This window comes from Terrapene carolina, unplaced genomic scaffold (assembly GCF_002925995.2).
Source record: "Terrapene carolina triunguis isolate 2854851 unplaced genomic scaffold, T_m_triunguis-2.0 Scaffold58, whole genome shotgun sequence".
NCBI lineage: Eukaryota > Metazoa > Chordata > Testudines > Emydidae > Terrapene > Terrapene triunguis.
Window position 1 is genome coordinate 79,960,505 of NW_020664409.1, and position 19,581 is coordinate 79,980,085.

The 19,581-nt window shown below is 45.5% G+C and overlaps 1 protein-coding gene across 1 annotated transcript in view; it reads left to right on the forward strand.

Moving 5' to 3' along the window:
• DCAF13 (DDB1 and CUL4 associated factor 13) overlaps positions 1-19,581 on the forward strand; it is a 52,813-nt gene that overhangs the window by 3,750 nt on the left and 29,482 nt on the right. The window contains exons 2-6 of the mRNA XM_026663595.2: positions 1,682-1,881; positions 5,136-5,243; positions 5,992-6,081; positions 16,865-17,020; positions 17,730-17,807. Coding sequence (XP_026519380.1) covers positions 1,682-1,881; positions 5,136-5,243; positions 5,992-6,081; positions 16,865-17,020; positions 17,730-17,807 — 632 coding nt within the window. The remainder of the gene's footprint in view (positions 1-1,681; positions 1,882-5,135; positions 5,244-5,991; positions 6,082-16,864; positions 17,021-17,729; positions 17,808-19,581) is intronic.

The window sequence follows — 19,581 nt, forward strand, 5'->3', positions numbered from 1 at the left end:
GCCAGTGGCCTGTGCTCCCTAATTCCATGCTGGAGCCTCTGCATTTATTTGACAAAATTTGCAGAATTTTGCAGAATTTTAAAATATTGTGTGCAGAATTTTTAATTTTTTGGCACAGAATGCCCTCAGGAGTAATATAAAAGCCAGGGCTCGCATTAAGGGGTAGCAAGGAGGGCAGTTGCCCAGAACCCCACACCACAGGATGCCATGTGAAGCTAAGTTGCTCAGGCTTCTGCTTCAGCCCCGGGTGGCGGGGCTCATGGCCCCAGGGCTTTCTGCCCTGGGCCCCAGCGAGTCTAACACTGGTCCTGCTTGGCAGCCCCCCAAAACCTGCTTGTGGACCCCCCAGGGGTCCCTGGACCCCTGGTTGAAAACCACTGATCTAGTGGATGAGATTTGGGTCTTCCACTTTATATTCTATTTGTATGCTTTTCCCAGCTTTGTCAGATATGAATGTATGCAAACTCTTTGCCCTCAGTTATCTCATTTGTATAATAGGGTAAAGAAGAAACGGTAAGTCTCATAATGTAGGGATAGGGTACCTTGCTTAGTAATAAGTGTTATGAAATGCAGGGAAATATTGTTGTTCATTGGAAGAGATGGGGGTAGAATTCATGATCTCCTACCTCCACTAGACGAGAGGCTATTTTGGTTGTGCTGAAGAAGAGGTCTCATAGGCTATGTCTACACTACCGCGGTAAGTCGACCTATGCTACTCACCTCCAGCTATGTGAATAACGTAGCTGGAGTTGACGTACGTTAGGTCAAGTTACCACTGGGTCTACACTGCGGGGGGTCGATGGGAGAAACTCTCCCATCGACTTACCTTACTCTTCTTTTTGGGGGTAGAGTACAGGGGTCGACTGGAAAGCGATCTGCTGTTGATCTGGCGGGTATTCACTAGAACCACTAAATTGACCGCCCATGGATCGATCTCAAAGCATCGATCCCGGCTGTAGTGTAGCCATAGCCATAGATATTTAGAACCACAACTAGCCTTTAGATGGCTAGAGTTATGGTTATATGGTTGTGTGTGTGTGTGTGGATATATCTACACATTACATGTGTGTATATTAACAACACATAACATTTAGTTCTTGCTGCAGATAGCATGAAAATTATTAATCCCTTATTCTTGTGGTTTTCAGTCCTTCCCTTCCCACCCACAACAGCGTGGAAGAAACAAAATAATTACAAAATATCCTTGTCCATTGACATTCTCAATACTGGCTTTGTTTTTGGTTCTTTGAGCAGGTAATGTCTCTTGACAGGCAAGAGCCTTTTAACTTTCAGTTCCTAGCCTGCTCACATGACTAGCATAAATCCAATGTTTAGTTAAATTATGGGCATTTTAATTTTAGCTCTTTTTGAAATATAAGACAAATGTTGATAGCTAGAAGTCTAATCTAAAAGTAAAATCTTTTAAAAATTACTGACATTGTCCTTTTAACTTCTTAATTTAAAAAAAGCTAGAAGGACTAACTCTAAACTTAAACATTTCAGTAGCAGGTGATCCCACAGATCACTTTGCAGTTATCAACGTGACAGAAATTCCAGTGTTGCAGGAAAATGTATTGTTTCCAGAATGGTAGGGAAAATCAAAGGACAATTTATCTTAATTCAACCTAACTTGCACCACAGAGGATGTCATGGGTTCTTACGATTATCCATCTTATTCCAGTTCCAAGAAACTATGATCCTGCATTGCATCCATTTGAGGTTCCACGAGAGTATATGCGAGCCCTGAATGCAACAAAATTAGAACGCGTGTTTGCAAAACCTTTTCTTGCTTCGCTGGATGGTCACAGGGATGGAGTTAATTGTATGGCTAAGCATCCACAGAGTTTATCTACAGTACTTTCTGGGGCCTGTGATGGAGAGGTAAGTGAATTTGCAAAAAAAAAAAAAAAATAAAAACTTTTTTTTTTTATATTTTGTACATAAGAATGGCCATACTGGGTCAGACCAGTGGTCCATCTAGCCCAGTATCCTGTCTTCCAACCGTGGCCAGTGCCAGATGCTTCAGAGGAATGTACAGAACAGGGCATTAAAGAACGATCCATCCCCTGTTGTTTAGTCCCAGCTTCGGTCAGTCAGAAGTTTAGGGATACCCAGAGCATGGGGTTTCCTCCCTGACCATTCTGGCTAATACCCATTGATGGACCTGGCATGGACTTACCTAATTCTTTTTTGAACCTAGTTATACCTTTGGCCCTCACAACATCCTCTGGCAACAAGTCCCACAGGTTGACTGTGTGTTGTATGAAGAAGTACTTTTGTTTGTTTTAAACATGTTTAATTGAGTGACCCCTGGTTCTTGTGTTATGTGAAAGAGTGAATAACACTTCCTTACTCACTTACTCCACACCAGATGTGATTTTGTAGACTTCTACCATATCCTGCCTAAGTTGTCTCTTTTCTAAACTGAACAGTCCCAGTCTTTTTAATCTCTCCTCATTTGGAAGCTGTTCCATACCCCTAATCGTTTTTGTGCCCCTTTCTGTACCTTTTCTATTTCTAATATATCTCTTTTGAGATGGGGCAACCAGAACTGCACATCGTGTTCCAGGTGTGAATTTATATAATGGCATTATGATATTTACTGTCTTATCTGTCCCTTTCCTACTGGTTCCTAACATTGTTAGCTTTTTTCACTGTCTCTGCACCTTGAGTGGATGTTTAGAGAACAGTCAACAATGACTGCAAGATCTCTTTTTGAGCGGTAACTGCTAATTTAGACCCCATCATTTTGTATGAATAGCTGGAATTATATTTTCCAATGTGTATTACTTTGCATTTATCAACATTGAATTTCATCTGCCATTTTGTTGCCCAGTCACCCAGTTTTGTGAGATCCTTTAATAGCTCTTCACAGTCTACTTGGGACTTAACTATCTTGAGTAGTTTTGTATCATCTGCAAATTTTGCCACCTCACAGTTTACCCCTTTTTCCAGATCATTTATGAAGATATTGAACAATGCTGGTCCCAGTCCAGATCCTTGGGGGACCCTGCTATTTACCTCTCTCCACTGTGAAAACTGACCGTTTATTCCCACCCTTTGTTCCCAACTTTTAAACAATTATTGATCCATGAGAGGATCTTCCCGCATATCTCATGACCGCTTTCTTTGCTTAAGAGCCTTTGGGTGAGGGATCTTGTCAAAATCTTTTTGAAAGTCCAAGTACACTGTATCGATTGGATCATCCTTGTCCACATGTTACTTGACCTCCTTGGAAAATTCTAATTGATTGAGACATGAGTTCCCTTTACAAAAGCTGTTGACTCTTCCCCAACATATTGTGTTTATCTGTGAGTCTGATTATTCTGTTCTTTACTATAGATTCAATCACTTTGCCTGGTAATGAAGTTAGGTTTACTGGCCTGTAATTGCCAGGGTCGCCTCTGGAGCCTTGTTTAAAAAATTGACATTACATTAGCTATCCTCCCGTCATCTGGTACAGAAGCTGATTTAAGTGATAGGTTATATGCCACAGTTAGCTCTGCAATTTCATATTTGAGTTCCTTCCTTACTCTTGGGTGAATTCAAAAAGGCCTCTATTTTCAAATCTGTGGAATTGTCCCACACCTGAGCCATTCTTTTTAGGGGAGTCCTCTGCAGTGAAGAACAATACAAATAATTCATTTTGCTTCTCCATAATGCCCTTGTCTTCCTTGAGTGCTCCTTTAGCACTTTGTTTGTCCAGCTGCCCCCACTGATTGTGCAGCAGACTTCCTGCTGCTGATCTACTTAACGTTTTTTTGCTGTTAGCGTTTGTGTCATTTGCTAGTTGCTCTTCAAATTCTTTTTGGCCTGCCTAATTATACTTTTACACTTGACTTGCTAGAGTTTCTTTCAATTTTCCCTGGTAGAATTTGACTTCTGTATTTTTGTCCTTTGCCTTTGTTCACAGCTGTCATTTTTAAGCTTCTGCATAGAGCAGGCAATCTATCCATTACTGTTAGTGTAGCACAAATCTTAAATATGACTGTCTATTTTTGTATTGTTATAGTTAGCAAATAAGAGTATTGTGATAATTAGAAACAATTATAGAATAAACACCTCATTTTCTCCCCCACTTTGTGCACAGTGTTGTAATTGTTTCCTTTGACGGTCATTCATTTCCCACTATTTGTGGGTATTACATACACAATTATCAGGGGACAAATTGTAGAAAAAGGGGAGGGAAATGAATTGGAACCATAGGAATAAATGTATAGGAAACATTTTGGGACTCAACATTGTAGAATGGAAGAGGTCTTGGGCTTTAACACAAAATAAAATATAATAAAACCGAAGTACACTTTTATTATTCATTTCAGTTGGATTCTGAAAAAGCCTGAGACAGAAATATTTATTAGAGATAAACAGATATTGGAGATGTAATCAGAAAATGCTGACTTAATATGTTCACTATGAAACTGTACAAGTGCAAAAGTATTGTTTCCCAATAAGCCGTGAAAGAACATTGAAATGAAATGAAATTTTTGCATTGGATCCAAAGATTATTCTCTTGGATTTCTCCTTTTATAAGATGTCTCTACTTTGTCTCAGAAAGAGAAATTTGCTGCATATTCTCTTCTTTTGTATAATTTTATGTATCTGAAGGCAGTGGAAAAGTCCCAACAGTACCTGAATTCCAGAAGTTACAATTACTATGAAAAAGTGTGGCTATATAAGGAGCTAGGTCATGGGTGGCTCACAGTGAAACTTCTAAAAACTTGTTTGTGGACTGTGAGATATAATTACAACTTTTTAAAAATATCATGAACTCTTGGATAGGAACAATGCTATACAATAATTCCTTTCACTGCACTTTCTATGGTCCCTATCCTGCAAACAGGTCTACTCATGTGGAGCAGCTTCCAGTATTTGGTTTGTAAAATCGAATTCGTGCTAGTGGTGACACTCACTTCAATAAATAATTTTTTAAAAAATATTAAGGAAATGTGATTGTAAGCCCACAAAAAATAGACACGGATATTCAGGGGAAGGTTTGTTTCGAACTCATTGGAACGCATTTTCTAAAACTAGCTAGATTTCAGACTGCTGGTGTCCATTTGACATGACTTTTCATGACATCTTACAACTCGAAAACTACTAAATGGAAAAATGTTTTGGTATGCTTTTAACAGGTTAAAATTTGGAACTTGACCAAGCGAGAATGCATCCGTACTTTACAAGCGCATGAGGGCTTTGTACGAGGGATATGTACCCGCTTTTGTGGTACCTCTTTCTTCACGGTAAGTATAATGTTGGTATGAAGTATAGAGTGTACTTCCACCATTGGTTTTCCAATTGGAAACTTATTGTAATCATTTGGTGAGCTTCTCTATGGTAGAATGTTTAAAATGTCAGTAGTATTTAGGAATAATGTCCAGTAAACTCCATTTATATTGCAAACCTAGCCTTTTCTGTTTCTGAACAAAAATGTTTGGCGCTACAATGCATTTGTTAACCAAGACTAGCAATTTTCTGGTGTTCTCCATTTAATAAGGGCAACTCAGTTAATGAGTGTGTTATTTTACCTACTGGTTTTGATGGTAAACTGTAACTGAAAGATGCCAATAGTTACTATGATTCAAGATGGTTTCAGTTGAGTAACTAAAGTCAAAGTTCTGTCAGTAAAACATCCTTTCGTTGTCCCTTTATATCAAGTATAATGGGTTCAAGTGCACATAAACTGTGATAAAATATCAGTGTTTGGTGTTCAAATGAAAACAGGACTAACATCTAACAGTGAAAAGAATGAAGTATGGAGAACAGAATGAGTTGATGGGTCCTCTTGTTAACAAAAATCTTGCACGTCCATCTACCGAAAATGGAACGTGTATCCACTGCTTTGAAGTAGACACTAGATAAGTGTCACGAGGAGGGGAAAAAATGGTTCGGGTAGTTGCATAACATAGGAGCTTGAATTGTGTAAATAGAATAAATGTGTGTTTAAATACTGAAAGAGCTAGCTGTATACATTTTCTCTAATACTTCTAGGTTGGTGATGATAAAACTGTGAAGCACTGGAAAATGGATGGCCCGGGATATGGGGGCGAAGAAGAACCACTGCATACAATTCTTGGAAAGGTATAAAAACTTAGTTTTGGTTTCACACTTCTATTTTCTTGTTACTACTTAGGTTACTTAAGCATCGACTAGTGGGGTGGAAGCTGATTGATTGTGGGTCTGGGATTTACATTTCTGCATTTTCTCCTGGGAATGTTTTGTGTTTTTCAAAGACTCAAAAAGGAATAGCAATTTTTTTTAAAGTACATCAGAAGCAGGAAGCCTGCTAAACAACCAGTGGGGCAACTGGATGATTGAGGTGCTAAAGTAGCACTCAAGGACGATAAGGCCATTGTGGAGAAACTAAATGAATTCTTTGTATTGGTCTTCATGGCTGAAGATGTGAGGGAGATTCCCAAACCTGAGCCATTCTTTTTAGGTGACAGATCTGAGGAACTGTCCCAGATTGAGGTATCATTAGAGGAGGTTTTGGAACAAATTAATAAATTAAACAGCAATTAGGGGTATGGAACGGCTTCCGTATGAGGAGAGATTAATAAAACTGGGACTTTTCAGCTTGGAAAAGAGACGGCTAAGGGGAGACATGATTGAGGTCTATAAAGTCATGACTGGTGTAGAGAAAGTAGATAAGGAAGTGTTATTTACTACTTCTCATAACACAAGAACTAGGGGTCACCAAATGAAATTAATAGGCAACAGGTTTAAAACAAATAAAAGGAGTATTTCTTCATCCAACGCACAGTCAACCTGTGGAACTCCTTGCCGGAGGATGTTGTGAAGGCCAGGACCATAACAGAGTTCAAAAAAGAACTAGATAAACTCATGGAGGATAGGTCCATTCTGTTTGCCAGAAGCTGGGGATGAGCGATGGGATGAATCACTTGATGATTACACTGGTCTACAATTTTTGAGAAGTCGTCTGCTTCAGAGATAAAATGTGCTATTTATTATGTATTTTGATGTGCTGAATTCAAATATGACAATTAAAACAACTGGCTACTGTTTCTAAGATATTTAAGTTTTTATATTTTATGTCTATGTATATTGTGTAGATAGTAGAGTTTTAATCATAAATTGTAAACCTAGGTCTTTTCATGTGTTTATTGTTGCTTTACATGATAATATTTCACCTGTCCTGTTTATGTAACACTTTAAAAATCAGCAAAAGGGTTATATAAATAAAATGTATTATGAAACAAAAGGCAAAAAACTATTATGTACATAGTTTAGTCCTATTCAGTGTCTACTCGGCGCTTCTTGGCTTGTCTCTTGTATTCATTAAATGGAGCATCTCTTGTCACTGTCCAGCAATAGCCTGCAAGCATTGATGGGCTCCTTTTGCCCTGATAGCGTTTCTCCATTGTTGCAATGTCCTGGTGAAATCGCTCGCCGTGCTCGTCGCTCACTGCTCTGCAGTTCGGTGGAAAAAAATCTAGATGAGAGTGCAAAAAATGTATCTTTAGTGACATGTTGCAACCAAGGCTTTTGTATGCCTTGAGGAGGTTTTCCACCAACAACCTGTAGTTGTCTGCCTTGTTGTTGTTTCCGAGAAAATTGATTGCCACTAACTGGAAGGCTTTCCATGCCGTCTTTTCCTTGCCACGCAGTGCATGGTCAAATGCATCATCTCAAAGAAGTTCACGAATCTGAGGACCAACAAAGACACCTTCCTTTAGCTTAGCTTCACTTAACCTTGGAAATTTTCCACAGAGGTACTTGAAAGCTCCTTGTGTTTTGTCAATGGCCTTGACAAAGTTCTTCATCAGACCCAGCTTGATGTGTAAGGGTGGTAACAAAATCTTCCTTGATTCAACAAGTGGTGGATGCTGAACACTTTTCCTCCCAGGCTCCAATGACTGTCGGAGTGGCCAATCTTTTTGATGTACTGGGAATCTCTTGCACGACTATCCCATTCGCAGAGAAAACAGCAGTACTTTGTGTATCCAGTCTGCAGACCAAGCAAGAGAGCAACAACCTTCAAATCGCCACAAAGCTGCCACTGATGTTGGTTATAGTTTATGCACCTCAAAAGTTGTTTCATGTTGTCATAGGTTTCCTTCATATGGACTGCATGACCAACTGGAATTGATGGCAAAACATTGCCATTATGCAGTAAAACAGCTTTAAGACTCGTCTTCAATGAATCAATGAACAGTCTCCACTCATCTGGATCGTGAACGATGTTGAGGGCTGCCATCACACCATGGATGTTGTTGCAGGCTACAAGATCACCTTCCATGAAGAAGAATGGGACAAGATCCTTTTGACGGTCACGGAACATGGAAACCCTAACATCACCTGCCAGGAGATTCCACTGCTGTAGTCTGGAGCCCAACACCTCTGCCTTAGTCTTGGGTAGTTCCAAATCCCTGACAAGGTCATTCAGTTCACCTTGTGTTATGAGGTGTGGTTCAGAGGAGGAGGATGGGAGAAAATGTGGGTCCTGTGACATTGATGGTTCAGGACCAGAAGTTTCATCCTCTTCCTCTTCCTCGTCTGACTCAAGTGAGAATGATTCTGGTGCATCAGGAACCGGCAGTCCTTCTCCGTGGGGTACTGGACGTATAGCTGATGGAATGTTTGGATAATGCACAGTCCACTTTTTCTTCTTTGACACACCTTTCCCAACTGGAGGCACCATGCAGAAGTAACAATTGCTGGTATGATCTGTTGGCTCTCTCCAAATCATTGGCACTGCAAAAGGCATAGATTTCCTTTTCCTGTTCAACCACTGGCGAAGATTTGTTGCACAAGTGTTGCAGCATATGTGTGGGGCCCACCTCTTGTCCTGATCTCCAATTTTGCAGCCAAAATAAAGGTGATAGGCTTTCTTAACCACAGTGGTTATACTGCGCTTTTGTGATGCAAAAGTCACTTCACCACAAACATAGCAGAAGTTATCTGCACTGTTCACACAAGTACGAGGCATCTCTGCTCACTTTGGCTAAACAGAAATGTGTCCCTTTGCAAAATCAAACACTGACAAATAAGAGAGCACGACACTGTATGATTTCTAGAGCTGATATAGGGCAATTTGTTCAGCAGAGTGATGTAAGCTTCGTTATGATTGCATCATCCATGACTTCTAGGAATAACATGATGCAATTCATATCATGTATGACGCAATACCATCTTCAGATTGCGTCATTCATTGTTTTGCCTAAAAAGCAAGTACTGTCCAAACCCAGTCATAGATTTATTCATAGATCCAGTCAAAGATGTATTTTAGTCATTTCTGGTTTAAATTGAGATCCCTTCCCTTTATAACTCACTTATCCTCCGCCATTCCCAAGTCAAGGGTCGTATATACTGACCCAGTAGCATATCTTGAAAACTAGAGCCAATCAACAATTTTAAGCATCATTTTCGTTCTCAGTGACCCAGAATTAGTAAAGTTTGACTACATTTATTTCAGAAGCATTTTGGCTGTAGAGCAGTGTTCTTCTTCGAGTACTTGCTCATATCCATTCCAGTTAGGTGTGTGCGCGCCGCGTGCACGATCGTCGGAAGATTTTTACCCTAGCAACACCAGGTGGGTCGGCTGTGGAGCCCCCTGGAGTGGCGCCGTTATGGCGCTGGATATATACCCCAGCCGACCCAGCGCCCCCTCAGTTCCTTCTTACCGCCCCTGACGGTCGTTGGAACTGTGGAGCGCGGCTTAGCTGATCTCCACACTCCCTAGCTTCTCATTGTTCTTGTTATAGTTAGTTATATAGATAGTTTTCAAGTTAGTTAGTTAGTTAGTGTATTGTGTATATATATAGTTGTATATTGTTATCGGGGGGTTAGGGGGTGTTTTTCCCCTTTTTCCCCCCGGCGCACAGCCGGGCCCATGCCCAAGGCTCCTGGCTTTAAGCCGTGCGCGTCCTGCGGGAAGCATATGCCAACCAGCGACCCGCATAGTTCCTGCTTGAAGTGCCTTGGAGAGACTCATCCAGCAGATAAGTGCCCTATCTGCAAGGCCTTCAAGCCGAGGACAAGAAAGGAGCGGGACTTTAGACTCCGTCAGCTCCTGATGGAGGCGGCTCTGAGTCCGGACCCTCCCTCGGCGCGCCCTGTCCCGGCACCGAGCGCTTCGGTGCGCAGCGCCCCGGCGGGCCCGACTGGTGCGGCAGAAAAGACTGTTCGGCACCGACCGACGTCGGCACCGCGCCCGCCTAAAGAACCTCGGCACCGATCCGTCTCTCCGGGCCATAAGAAGGCCGGCAAGGCGCGCGACGTTGCTGGCGCGAAGATACCGGCTCCCCCGGTGCCGGGGGTAGAGCCGCGTCCGCAGCTGGACCGCCAAAGACAGGCGGCCACACCGTCGACTCCGGCACCGAGGCCGTTGAGTCCGGTGCGGACTGTTTCACCACCAAGGCTGGTGGTGGAACCTTGTCTCCCTTCCACCCCGGAGACTTTCGCTACCGCGAGAGACCTGATCGCCCTCACTGAGCTGGCGCCGTCGCAACTCCCGGCACCGGTGGCTCCACGTGTGCTGCAGTCCAGAGGGAAACCTGCTCTGGTGCGCCCACCGTCGCCAGCACAAGTCTCTCGGCACCGCTCCAGATCCCGAAGCAGGTCCCGACGCCGCTCTGAGTCCCGGCGCCGACTGTCACCTCGGCACCGGTCGTACTCGCGGCCCAGATCTTCCTCGCGGCGCCGTTCAACATCCCGGCACCGTCGCGACGACCGGCACCGATCGGGGTCGAGGCGCAGCTCCCGGCACCGGTATGAGCGCCACTCGGGCTCGAGAGGCCGCTCCCGGTACCACGCCTCCTCCAGATCGTCGTCCCGTTCCAGATCGGGATCCCGGCACCGGAGGGACTATCGGCACCGGTCCAGGTCCCGGCACCGCTCGCCGGAACCGCACAGGGACAGATCGCCTTACGGTCGGCACCGATCGGCACCGTACCATCCGGTACCGACGGCATCGGGTTCGGCACCGCCGTGGCCGTCGAGATCGGCGTCGCGGTCATCTGAGGCAGTGGAGGCCGGCCACCTGCAGGAGACCGACGACCCTATGCAAGGACCTGCGCATTGGTCCTTCTGGACTCCTTGGGCCTACCACCAGGCACAAGGAGCTCCCCTATCGGCCTCCCGCTCTGGCCGTTCGGAGCCTAGGGCCCCAGAGTCCACCATCTCCCGCCCTCCCCCAAGGGACGTGGAGGCTCCAGTGCCCGCACCTGCAGAGGCCCTGGACCAGGGGGCAGGCGATGCCCAACTCCAGGAACACCTGGAGCAGGACCAACCATTGGACCCCTTGCCACCGGGGGCATCCTCCTCGTCCTCACCTGATGAGGCCGTAGCGGGCACATCCGCCATTGGGCCGCCTCCCATAGACCTTCGGGCCCATCAGGACCTGCTGCGCCGCATGGCTCGCAATATGGACCTCCAGGTGGAGGAGATTGCGGAGGTCCATGACCCAATCGTGCAGATCATTTCAGCGGATGCTCCATCCAGGGTGGCATTACCGCTGATCCGCACCATCCAGGCCAACGCCACCACTATCTGGCAGACCCCGGCCTCTATTCCGCCCACAGCCAGAGGGGTTGAGAGAAAGTACTTCGTGCCTTCCAGGGAACATGAGTATTTGTACACTCACCCCCAACCGTGCTCACTGGTGGTGTCATCAGTCAATGCACGGGAGCGACATGGCCAGCAGGCTGCTGCGCCCAAATCGAAGGACGCTAAGCGCTTCGATTTGTTCGGACGCAAGGTCTATTCGGCTGGCGGACTGCAACTGCGGGCAGCGAACCAACAGGCGCTCCTGAGCCGCTATGGCTTCAATATGTGGTCCTCGATGGGGAAATTTAGAGAGCTGGTTCCCCAGGGCTCGAGGGAAGAGTTCGGGGCCTTGGTAGAGGAGGGCAAGCGGGTGGCATGCACCTCCCTACAGGCGTCCCTTGATATAGCGGACTCGGCCGCTAGGACCCTGGCGTCGGGGATAGCAATGCGCCGAATCTCCTGGCTCCAGGTGTCAGGCTTGCCACCTGAACTGCAGCAGACCCTGCAGGACCTACCGTTCGAGGGCCAGGGCCTCTTTTCAGAGAAAACGGACTCGAGGCTCCAAAACCTAAAAGACTCCCGGACGATGATGCGCTCCCTGGGGATGCATGTCCCAGGGCCTCAGCGCAGACCCTTCAGGCCCCAGCCTCAGCGGTTCTACCCTCCCCCGCCTCGTCCAAGACAGGACTTTGCTAGGAGGCGGGGTCGAGGTGGTAGGCGGAGGTCGACCGGCCCTCAACCCGGTCAGAACCAGGGCCAGCCTAGGCCACCTTCTGGGCCTAGACAAGCCTTTTGAAGGAGCGGTCGAGGACGGCACCTCAACCAATTTCCAGGATTCGGTTCCCTCCTTCCGGGATCGCCTCTCTCGTTTCCACCGTGCTTGGTCCCGTATAACCTCGGACCGTTGGGTCCTTCGCACGGTGAAAGGGGGATACGCCCTCCAGTTTTCCTCGCCCCCCCCCTCCTACTCCCCCTCCCCGTCCCTCTTCAGGGACCCTTCTCACGAGCAACTCCTTACACAGGAGGTTCTTGGGCTCCTCGCTATGGGGGCCATAGAGGAGGTTCCATCGGAGCTAAGGGGCAGGGGGTTTTACTCCCGCTACTTCCTGATACCCAAGTCAAACGGGGGTCTACGGCCCATCTTAGACTTACGCGGACTCAACAAATTCATAGTAAAGTTGAAGTTCCGCATGGTGTCATTGGGGACCATTATCCCTTCACTGGATCCTGGAGACTGGTTCGCCGCCCTCGACATGAAGGACGCTTACTTTCACATAGCAATTTATCCACCCCACAGACGTTTCCTGCGATTCGTGGTAAACAGGGTACACTACCAATTCGCAGTCCTTCCCTTCGGCTTGTCCTCGGCTCCCAGGGTGTTCACAAAGTGCCTGGCAGTCGTCGCGGCCTTCCTTCGTCGACAAGGGATACAGCTGTTCCCGTACTTGGACGACTGGCTGGTACGTGGCCGCACCAGAGACCAAGTGCAGGCTCATGTCCGCATAGTGACAGACACTTTCCACGAGCTGGGCATTCTACTCAACAGAGAGAAGTCCACTCTAGTATCAACTCAGAGGATAGAATTCATTGGAGCAATCCTGGACTCCAGACGTGCCCGAGCCATACTGCCAGACAGCCGATTCCATACCATCTCAGGCGTCATTCAAGGTCTCAGGGCCTTTCCAATTACCACCATAAGAACATGCCTTGTCCTTCTGGGCCACATGGCCTCGTGTACATACGTAACCAGGCACGCCAGACTGCGACTTCGCCCACTGCAGGCTTGGGTGTCATCGGTCTACCGTCCTCATCGAGACGACCTGAACATGGTGGTCACGGTTCCAGCCTCGGTCTTGGCCTCTCTCGCCTGGTGGACGGATCGCACAGCGGTCTGTGCAGGAGTACCCTTTCACGCCCCGCAGCCCTCCCTCCACCTAGTTACGGACGCTTCATCTCTAGGCTGGGGCGCTCACCTGGGGGAGCACCATACCCAAGGCCTGTGGTCCGCGTCCCAACTAGCCCTGCACATCAACGTCCGAGAGCTGATGGCGGTGCGCCTGGCTTGCCAGGCTTTCCTCAACTTCCTACAAGGCCGTTGCGTGCTGATTCTCACCGACAACACCACGGCCATGTTTTACATCAACAAGCAAGGCGGAGCTCGCTCATCTCCCCTATGCCAAGAGGCCATTCGCCTGTGGGAATTCTGCATCGCCCACTCGATTCATCTCACGGCGTCATTCCTCCCTGGAGTCCAGAATACGCTGGCGGACCGTCTCAGCAGGTCCTTCCAGACGCACGAGTGGTCGATTCGCCCGGACATCATTTATTCCGTCTTCCAAAGGTGGGGGTTTCCCCAGATCGACCTATTCGCGTCTCGGGCCAACAGGAAGTGCCAGGCATTCTGCTCCCTACACGGGCGAGCCCCGGGCTCTCGGTCGGACGCCTTCCTCATGGCATGGAAAGACCATCTGTTCTACGCCTTTCCTCCATTCCCGCTGGTCCACAGGGTGCTGCTCAAGATCCGCAGGGACCATGCACGGGTAATTCTAGTCGCTCCCGCTTGGCCGAGACAGCACTGGTACACCACACTGCTGGAGCTGTCAGTACAGAGGCCCATCACGCTCCCCTTGACTCCGAATCTCATCTCTCAGGACCACGGCCGGCTGTGTCACCCCGACCTGCAGTCACTCCACCTCACGGCGTGGATGCTTCATGGTTGAGTCGGTCAGAGCGGCAATGCTCCCAGGCCGTCCAACAGGTCCTGCTGGGAAGTAGAAAGCCCTCTACGCGGTCCACTTATTTAGCCAAGTGGAGGAGGTTCTCCTGTTGGTGTGAGCAACGAGCTACGTCTCCCGCGCAGGCTCCTATCCCCTTGATACTGGAGTACCTTCTGTCCCTAAGACACCAAGGCTTGGCGACATCCTCAATTAGGGTTCACCTCGCCGCCATTTCCGCTTTCCACCCAGGAGAACTCACGTCCTCGGTCTTCTCTAACCCGATGGTCGTTAGATTCCTCAAGGGCCTAGACCGGCTGTACCCACAGCAACGACAGCCGGTTCCGACGTGGAACCTCAACCTCGTCCTCTCCAGGCTCACAGGGCCTCCGTTTGAACCATTGGCGACCTGCTCACTCCTCTACTTATCCTGGAAGACAGCCTTCCTCGTAGCCATCACCTCAGCACGACGCGTCTCGGAACTCAGGGCGCTGACATCCGAGCCCCCTTATACGGTGTTCCACAAGGACAAGGTGCAGCTTCGCCCCCACCCTGCCTTTCTTCCAAAGGTGGTGTCACCTTTCCACGTAAACCAAGATATATTTCTTCCGGTCTTCCATCCGAAACCGCACGCTACTCGTCAAGACCAGCGTTTACATTCTTTGGACGTTCGCAGGGCCCTGGCTTTCTACATTGACCGTACAAAGCCATTTAGGAAAACGACGCAACTCTTCGTTGCGGTGGCCGACCGGATGAAAGGCTCACCGGTCTCTTCACAGTGCCTGTCCTCTTGGATTACGTCCTGCATTCATGCTTGCTACGACCTGGCCGGTGTACCGGCGCCACGCCTCACTGCTCATTCCACGAGGGCCCAGGCCTCCTCGACTGCCTTTCTGGCTCAAGTACCAATCCAGGACATTTGTAAAGCTGCAGTGTGGTCATCGGTCCACACATTTGCTACTCACTATGCGCTGGTGCAACAGTCCAGAGACGATGCTGCTTTCGGGTCAGCGGTTCTGCACACAGCAATGTCTCACTCCGACCCCGCCACCTAGGTGGGGCTTGGGAGTCACCTAACTGGAATGGATATGAGCAAGCACTCGAAGAAGAAAAGACGGTTACTCACCGTTGTAACTGTTGTTCTTCGAGATGTGTTGCTCATATCCATTCCAAACCCGCCCCCCTTCCCCACTGTCGGAGTAGCCGGCAAGAAGGAACTGAGGGGGCGCTGGGTCGGCTGGGGTATATATCCAGCGCCATAACGGCGCCACTCCAGGGGGCTCCGCAGCCGACCCACCGGGTGTTGCTAGGGTAAAAATCTTCCGACGATCGTGCACGCGGCGCGCACACACCTAACTGGAATGGATATGAGCAACACATCTCGAAGAACAACAGTTACAACGGTGAGTAACCGTCTTTTACATGTTCTCTTCATTCCCTATGGGGCACCTGGCACTGGCCACTGTCGGAAGACAGGATACTGGGCTAGATGGACCTTTGGTCTAACCAAGTAGGGCCGTTCTTATGTATGTGTGAACGGGAGTTAGGTTGGAGGTGACTCTTGAGTTATACCTCTAGTTAATATTGCTGTGAAGACAAGCCCTTAAAGTGCTCCATCTGTTTGGCTTATCAAAAAGATTGAGAGATTACTTGAATACAGTGTACCTTCATGGGGAGAAAATACCGGTACTAAAGGGCTCTTTATTCTAACAGAGAAAGGCATAGCAAGAACCAGTGGGTGTAAACTGAAGCCAGAGAAATTCGAATTAGGACAGATTTTTAACTGTGAAGGTGGTTAACCATTAGAACAAACTACCTATGCAAGTGGTGGATTCTCCATCTCTTGATGTCATCTTATTGACTGGATGCCTTTCTGGAAGATAGTCTTAGTCAAATACAAGTTATTCTTTAGTTAGATGGAAGTTATTGGGCTCAATATTGGGTTAACTGGGTGAAATTATCATAGGTCATTATACAAGAGATCAGACTACATGATGACGGTTCCTTCTGGCCTGCATCTATGAGATGTGATAGTGGTTTTGTTTTAAGTAACTCAAAAAAAAAAAAAAAAAAAAAAAAAAAGCTGGTTTTTATGGCATCCTCCACCACAGTGCACATGTTTTGGTGGGTTTTCTTTGTATGTGAGCTAGAGAGAGATTTTAAAATGAATTATGGGTACAGCCATAAGGAAAATTGCTAACAAGATTCAGCTATACACTTTTGTGTAACATATGGGACCTATTTGACTGCATCTGGAAATATATTAAACATTTTTAAGTTGTTTTTTTTATGTGTGTGTGTGTGGGGGGGGAGGGTGTTATATTACCACACTTTTTAATATGTTGTACTTCAAATTAAAATGTTCAGTCAGACTGGTTTCAAACTGTCTGAGTGACCACTTAATACAGGTTTCACTATAAATATAATCAATGAAAGTTTACAAAGAAGAACTTGCAAATAGAAAATGAAAGGCTACAATATTCTTAAAATATCTAAATGTGAAAGACTACAACATGTTAACTGTTCAGCAGGGGGTGACGATTTGGTCATCAGTAATTTAAATAATAAATGTAACAACTTGAAAAACTTGTTATACAAAGTTGAGTTGATCATTCCTGTAACTAATTTTTTTGCCTTTAAAGACAGTGTACACAGGAATTGATCACCACTGGAAGGAACCTGTATTTGCAACTTGTGGGCATCAAGTAGACATCTGGGATGAACAAAGGACCAGTCCCATATGCTCTTTGACATGGGGTGTTGATAGCATCAGCAGTGTTAAATTTAATCCAGTTGAGGTAATGTTTTCTTTATACATACTATATATCAATATTTTATTTGGTCAGTACGAGGACTAAATCATATTAACATTCAGAGATTCATATTCAACTGTTTGTTGCAACTATAAATTTCCAAAACAGTACTTTTAACACCTGTTATATAGCCGCTTTTTTTTTTATTTATTTTAAGTGGTGATGTTGCTTCAGTAGGTAATACTAAAGATAGTCTTTTGTATACATACTAAATCAATGACCAACATCGTGTTGAAGGGAATTTTGGATGTACTGTCCTTTTAGATTAGCTGGTGAATATTTGAGAGAATTACCACTTCACAAGTGGGGAAAAATGGATTAGTTCTGATTTCTGTTGGGCGAAAACAAAGCTATTTCTGAGAAAAGCCCTCGGATTGACTGTTCAGCTGTACATAAAGAACAGTGAACCCATTTACTAATGGTTAAAGCAAACGGAACACATTTAACACCAAAATTTTGTTTTGTCAAAGGAGATTCAAGATCATGTTCCTGTTCTGTGATTGCTTTTCTTCAAACGGTTTTCTTAAAATGTTAAGAGTCATATATTAGAAAAAAGTGGATTTGTCTGTACTTAAATTAGCAAAATAGCAGTTGCTTAAATATTTAGTGTAAAATATATACTCAGTGTCCTATTTTTTTTGTTTTCATAACTTTAGAAGGTGGTACCTGATATAATGGCATGATTATTTTTTAGACGTATCTTTTAGGAAGCTGTGCTTCAGACAGAAATATTGTGCTGTATGACATGAGGCAATCAACTCCATTAAAGAAGGTAACTTTTTGTTTTCTTGCTGTTTTAATGATTTGTTCATAAAATGTTGATCGCAGTTTTGGTAATACAGCAACACTTAAGTAGCATGTTAGCATGGAGAGGCCCCAGACAGTTTAAAGTTAGTCCCTGACATAGTAAGCGTTGGGGATTTTGGACCAAGTGGGAGTTCTGTGAGTGTCCCCTCTTTAATTTAACCTAATCTGGGGTGTAAATTTTTGTGATTTAAGCCATGCAAAGGGATTAAAAAGGGCCCTCTTTTCATTTCAAATTGGCTGTCATACTCTCTCTGTCAGACTGGACATCAGAGTCTTAAAGCTTGTCTACAATACCCGCTGGATTGGCAGGCAGCGATCAATCCAGCAGGGGTCAATTTATCGCGTCTAGTATAGACGCGATAAATCCATCACTGAACGCTCTCCCGTCGACTCCAGTACTCCACTAGAATGAGAAGAGCAAGCGGAGTCAATGGGAGAGCGTCAGCTGCCGACTTACTGCAGTGAAGACACCGCAGTAAGTAGATCTAAGTACGTTGACTTAGCTATGCTATTGCATAGCGGAAGTTCTGTATCTTAGATTGACCCCGCCCGGTATGGTAGACAAGCCGTTAGTTGTGTTCATTTAATGTAGTGCTCCTACACATGTGATGTTTTTTTCTTGCCAGAGGGGGAGGCAAAGTAATTTTTTTTAACTCTTAAAAGATTTTCACTCAAAGATCTGTGCTGAAAAATTGAGCTTACACATATTTACAAATGGAAATGACAAGTTTTTTTTCTTGAGCTTGCTTGAGTTAAATGGTGTGATCGATACATTTCTAGTTAAAACTGAATAAATACTTTGTCAAATAACATTTATATTTATATAAATTATTTTATATACAACATGTGAGTTGTCACTTGCCTTTACAAAAACATTTTAGGCCAGGGGTCGGCAACCTTTCAGAAGTGGTGTGCCGAGTCTTCATTTATTCACTCTAATTTAAGGTTTTGCGTGCCAGTAATACATTTTAACATTTTTTAGAGGGTCTCTTTCTATAAGTCTATAATATATAACTAAACTCTTGTTGTATGTAAAATAAATAAAGTTTTTAAAATGTTTAAGAAGTTTCATTTAAAATTAAATTAAAATGCAGAGCCCCCCCGGATTGGTGGCCAGGACCCCGGCAGTGTCAGTGCCACTGAAAATCAGCTCGCGTGCCATAGGTTGCCTACCCCTGTTTTAGGCAAACCATTAAATGTAAGATAATTCACAGTTGAGTATTTATGAACAGATAATGTGGTTATTGGGTTCAAGGACTGACTCAGCTTGATGACATTTTTGCTTCTATGGGAGTGCAGTGTTCTGGCTCTTTGTTATGCACTGAGAGTCCCTATGGTATATTATGCAGTCCGTCCTCACAAAAAAATTTTTTGTCGTTGATGTGAGTGGGAGCCTTGTGTGGGGAAACAAGCACAGAATGGTCAGTAGATCCTCAGTGATGATCCAAAATAATGTGCCTAGAAAGTCCTAACAGAACAGTATATCTGCTCTTTGATTTAAAATAAATTAATCAATTTTAAAAAATCCTGACAGCAACATAGGTCTCTTGTAAGAGAATGGAACTACTTTAAGATTTTTAGTATGTAAGGCCTGGTCTACACTAACACCCCAATTCGATCTAAGGTACGCAACTTCAGCTACGGCCTGGTCTACACTAACACCCCAATTCGATCTAAGGTACGCAACTTCAGCTACGTGAATAACGTAGCTGAAGTCGACATACCTTAGTTCGAATTTA